Raw genomic sequence first — 5,589 nt, 5'->3', positions numbered from 1 at the left:
GGGCTTCAATGTTCCCATAGTAAGGAAAGGTGGATTAGGAGAGTTGTATGACCGACGGCGTTTGAAAGCCACCAGAAGAGTCAACTCCGAGTTGATGCCCGAGACAGTTGGTCAGCCTTACGAGTAACTTATTACTCATCGATCTGCAAACAGTGAAATCTTGTGATTGGAGAGGGTTACATTCACGTACTTTTATGCAGGTGGTTCGCTTTTCACACCAAACGAAGATAGAACTGGTCAGACCATTCAAAGAATAGTTTTCAAGTTTGGAGTTTTGAGGGCTAGACAACAGCATTCAGTCACGAAAAACATTGATAATGTTATCAGCGAAAGTTAAAGCGTTATTCTAAGTACGAATTACCCATGTATGGGGAGCATGAACTAACACCTACTGTCCCATATCAATAGCACTCCAGTTTGCAGGTTAAAGCACAAGGAAAGACCGGCTGTTTAACTCTCGTGTTACCTACGCTAACCGTGTTGATTGTACGGTGAACTGGATATGATATTCAGGACCTCCATTAACTCGTTGTCTGAATTATTCGAGAGTCTACGGATGGAGTCGCTTAACTGATGGGTGATTCTCCGCGCTGTGCCGCTGTCTTCGCCTGTGGGTAGTATATGAAACTGACAGGGTGTCATCAAAGTTTCTGATTCATGGTGCCCGAACACCCGTAGTCCAAGAGCGTGTTAACTGACAACTGATACTTTCGTTTATTGTCTGGATACGGTGATCTTTCCGAGATGCCCAGTACAGCCTTCGGCCTCACATTCATCAGCAAGCCTGTCCTAATAATCTCAAACAGATGGTGCAGATTCCACCTATCCAAGGACGGTATGAAGTCGAGATAGCTCAACCATGAACTGAATTCTCCTACTTTGCCGTATCGCCAGGCACCATGCTTTCATCCTTGTCAGCTATCACCTTGGAGACTGTAGTGAATAAGACCTTTCATGCTAGACGCTTCGGGGCTCATTTTGGTATGCACAGGTGACGTCCCTAGCATTCCCCACCCCACCCGTGCAAACGTGTTTGATATAAGGTCTTCCAGCGCATTTCGGTTGCTTGGTAATGTACGAACTGAAAGTACCGTCGCTCGTTTTTATTAGCAGTAGACAATTCACGTCGCCTTTTGTCCCTTCGAATTGGTTTCCAACTTGATTTTCTATCATGTTCTAGAGTGTTTCGAATACGGAATGTCTAAGGTGGGTTTGCGCATGTTCAATACCTCCAGATTGGACCATTTTAGCCTATTCTTTACTCGTGTTATCGGAGCTCTGCCTCTTATCGAGTCCGTATCGGTGAGTTGCTTCCAACGAACTCAGTCATCCTTGGTAACTCATTATTATGCTATGCAGCTGTCCACTCATCGGAAGCTTAGGGGTGATAATACCATCGTCGTGCATTTTTGTTAAGAGTTTACGCGTCGTCCGTACGAGGTGCCGGCGTTTAGTAAGGCCCGTGCTGTCTTCAAGATCTGCAAACTAGCTGAGGATTCCAAATAGAATGGCCGGAGGGTATGTATTGAATGCTCTATTTAACAGTCCAACAAGATGGGGAAGTCGTTGACTTCCTAAGTGACTGTACACAATTGTTGACCTGATTCAGGGGGGTTGGTTGCAACTTGTATGCAACTCGTCAATAGCAAAGCTGACTTCAAAGACCCAAATTACTGGAGAAATTTGGGCGTCAACAAATCTGCTCGTACAGAAACAGCTCATGCTGTACTCATCTACGTCAAATTCTTTCATTCCTATATTTGGCTGCAGGTACAATTTACCTTTAGGGTACCATCGTAACCGTGGTCACTTTCATTTTTGAGTGAAGGAATATTTCCAAATGTGATGTCATTACACAGCACTGTTACAACTCTGAAAGTCACTGCTTTTTATTTCTGCTTTACAGCTCTCGCTTTGAAAGGAATCGATTATGAGTACCGGCCAATTAACATGCTTACTGAACCAGGTGAACAGGTAATTCTTCCAGTGAAGGTGTCATCGTTACTGTAAGATTCATGTGAATGATTGATCGTTTCTTAACGCGATTAAGTAGTCAGATGCCTCAATATTTTCTCTTGAAATGAGGTCACTTGCAGGCCGACATAACAGGGAGGCCCATTACAGTTAATATTCAGCGATCTACGAACAATGTCAATTATTAATTATACATAGTTTGGATTGGATTTAAACTCGCAAAATTTAACATATCCAAGCTGTTTTATGATTCATTTGCTTCGTACCAACAACTGTTATTCTCTTAATCAAATGGGACCACCCGTAGCAGTCGCGCTTTAAGGTGAATCCGAGTTAGCGGTCATTACACGGACACAGGTACCACACTCTCAGGTCCAACTAAATTTGCATCAACGTGTTATGGATGCACCATACAGTGAATTTTGGACTGTAATTGAGTATTTTGTGTGTCAGTGATAACAATGTCTGTCCCTCATTCTGCTGTGAGCGATAAACTAGCCACAGGGCGGCAGTTGGCGTCCTCCAGTGTGGACGGCTGGTCTTCGGTCTTTCGGTTCACTACCCCTGGGTCCCATACCGAGGGCTGACTTATTGTCTGAACAGCTGACACCATTCGGCATATTCGGGTGAAATACTTCACGGGTTCCGTAACAGTTCCTTTAACCATTTTGAACGCAAAACCTAGTCAATGGTGAAGATACCTACCGAAGTCAATGCGTTCTACAGTAAACCTGGGGCATTGCTTGTAATGTCCAGTTTCTTTCGCTTATCTTGGTCATTTCCTTCGATTCGTAATCCTCTCTATTCAAAGGCAGCACTTCTATCTACTACCTAACCAAAAGGTCGTAAGCTGTATTACTTTACATATTCGGGGTATCCGGTTCCTCATGAACTGTTTACGGGTAGCAACCTTGGGCTTACCTATCGGTTATTTATACTGCATGCAACATGTTCCACACTAGAGGTTTTCCAGTCAATGATTCCTCCTCGTACCACTGATGGACAAGCTGGTGTCACGCCTACGCCACGGGTGACACAGGTTCACAAAAGGTGCTCTGACCTTCCCATTCAGGATGGACATCTCCACCCAGTCTGCAGTAACCACTTTAACTTTGCAGATGTGGAGCGCATGCCAAACCACGAGGCGGAATTATTTAGGTTATTCAATATTGTTTACGTTATCATGGCGTCAGTTTTAAGAACAACTGTTGTCTGTGAGCGAATGACCCGGGAACACTTCGAGGTCTGTGAGCAATGCCCCGGGAGCACTTCGACCCCACAGGCGTTAGAGGCTGATAGTGAGTCTTTCATAATCGTTCCAATGACGAAGTTGGAAAGGGAAGGTGAAATAGGACAGCGCCCCCTGACACCACTTGATATAGTGAAATCAGACCAGAGCTTACCTTAGACCTTCACACATCCGCGGGAGTCGGCGTGCAGTGCCTTAATGAGGGTCAAGAATTAATGGGGGTAACCTTTGCTCCACAGACATTGCAGTAGTGCCTGATGGTCTACAGAGTCAAACGTAGCTTTCAAGCTTAGAAAACAACCATTTTCGGTTGTTGGAAACAGTGTGGCTGTTCCAGAATCTGTCGGAGGGTGAATTGTGATCGATGCATCCTCTTGCAGGACGGAAGCCAGCTTGACTTTCGTGGATCTGCCTCTCCTCGTGTTCACTCAGACCAGAGAGCATCTTTGGTGTCACAGCTACTAGGCTGATACCATGTTGGTTTTCACTCAAGGTCCACATACCCTTTTTGAAGATGGGAATAATTGTAGACGTGTCCCAATCTGCTGGCACTTTTTTCTTATTTCCATATCGCACCAATAAACTTTATTAGATGTATCACCAGGAATCCTCCGCCTGCTTTGAAGGAACCTGGATACAGACCATCTGACCCTGATGCCTTCACACGTTTCAGTACGGATATTTCGTACTCTATTTCTTCTTCGGACGGGTGATTAAGGTCCATACCGACTGGGTTGCAGGAGGCCGGTTATTTCCCGTAGCAAAAGCATTCTCCATCTCCCGAGCTTTCGATGTCCACCAGAGCCCTCGGTCTTTCCTTAGACTCTTCACTATTTGGCGCCGTCGTACTCGTCATCTGCTGGTATGGGTTTCCTGGCATCAATCATGGGTAGCGATTTCAACGACATCCAGTGGTTGTGTGGTCGAATTGAAGTTGGACAGACAGCAGTGAATGCCGATAGCATAGTTCCTTCCACATTTTGTGATTCTTCATCCGCGTGCTCACAACCAGTACAGTATTGATTTACTGTGGAGAGTTGTCGGGTTAGCTCAAATCGTAATGTTGAGCTACGGTAGTCCTTTGAAGATGGCGGATTGGCATGTTTCTTACTGACTTTCCAGGATTTGGGGGAAGACGGATTGTAGGGCGTGTACGCACCATAGCGTGATCGGAATCAAGTTGTCCAAGAAGGAGGGGCACCATCATCGACAGCATGACATCAGTGTTCAGCTGCGCTGCCGTACAAATATGGTTTATTTAAAAACTTTATTTTGAAGAAGGGAATAAAGGTGGGCAGGGAAGTGACTTAGCGCCAGCTTACTGAAATGCCTACTCACTACACTCATTCAGGCAATCTGAATAGGAACTAAAAACAGGGACGCCGATAACATCGATTTCCATTCAGCGTCTCCAGTCAGGCGCCAGTGGAGATCACGCTGTCTTCATCCTGGAAGGCGAGTGACACCGACAGCACCCAAACGGTTCATAATCTCTTTCATACCCCTCTGCTAGGTCAGGGTTTGTTCACCATCCCGCTTCGACTATTCTGAATTTGGAACCGAAAGCAGCACTTTATGAGGCAAACGATGGTTCGGCATACGCAATGCATGTCTTATAATGAAAATCGTTCAGCTATAACACCTTTTCGGTGCCTAGCTGCCGTGCCACCTGAAGGAAGTATGAGGGCTGGGATACTGCCACGTTGCATAAGCCTAGACATAGGAAGTGGAGAGGCAGAGGTCGAGTGCGAACTGCGGAATTTCCGGTCAGTAACTTCGCGCTCTAACCACCGAACCATCTCGCCGCCGTACATGGCCTAACCAACGCAGCTCCTGGTGCTGGACACATTTTTCATTGAAAGTGCTCGTTGCTTAACCGGAAACTCGCTTTCTAATTGCTTCGTTACGGATTCTCCGACACCACCCCCAGGAGCTCTGATTCAGAGACAACGATTATTGAGGACCTGAAGACGCCTCAGCTCCGCTGCTCTAACAAGTCAAGTATCATAACCATACAACAAATCAGCCCTACCTTATCCTGATATACACACGTCCCTGGAGATTGAGGGATGTATCCGTTTGACGACATAGGTGTCTCAAAGTGTTGAATTTATTCGTCAGTGCTTCTCTCCTTTCTTGTTGGCATTCAAATCACCGAGAACCGACATGTGGAGCAAGCCTGATAGCACTGCTTCAGCAGCACTTTCTGAGCTGTAGTCCCTAAACAAGTCAATGTGTTCCAGTTAAGCGATATGGTTGTTTTGAGGATCGACGACATCGAACGATGATTCAGTGATCTCCATGGTTGTCAGTCGCCTTCCTCTCCTGTCAAGGCTTCCGAGTCAGGTAGTGCCACCTTGTTTTAA

At 45.9% G+C, this 5,589-nt stretch overlaps 1 protein-coding gene across 1 annotated transcript in view; it reads left to right on the top strand.

Annotated features, from left to right (window-relative positions):
- Nucleotides 1–573: 573 nt before the first annotated feature.
- The window catches only part of T265_10862 (hypothetical protein), a gene marked incomplete at both ends in the record, with an annotated part of 19,667 nt that continues 14,651 nt past the window's right edge, over nucleotides 574–5,589 (top strand). Inside the window, one exon of the mRNA XM_009177351.1 lies at nucleotides 574–610. Within this exon, the coding sequence (XP_009175615.1) occupies nucleotides 574–610 (37 nt within the window). The remainder of the gene's footprint in view (nucleotides 611–5,589) is intronic.

Source organism: Opisthorchis viverrini, assembly GCF_000715545.1.
Source record: "Opisthorchis viverrini unplaced genomic scaffold opera_v5_413, whole genome shotgun sequence".
In the NCBI taxonomy this organism is placed as follows: Eukaryota; Metazoa; Platyhelminthes; class Trematoda; order Opisthorchiida; family Opisthorchiidae; genus Opisthorchis; species Opisthorchis viverrini.
This window is presented reverse-complemented; position numbering and strand designations above follow the sequence as displayed.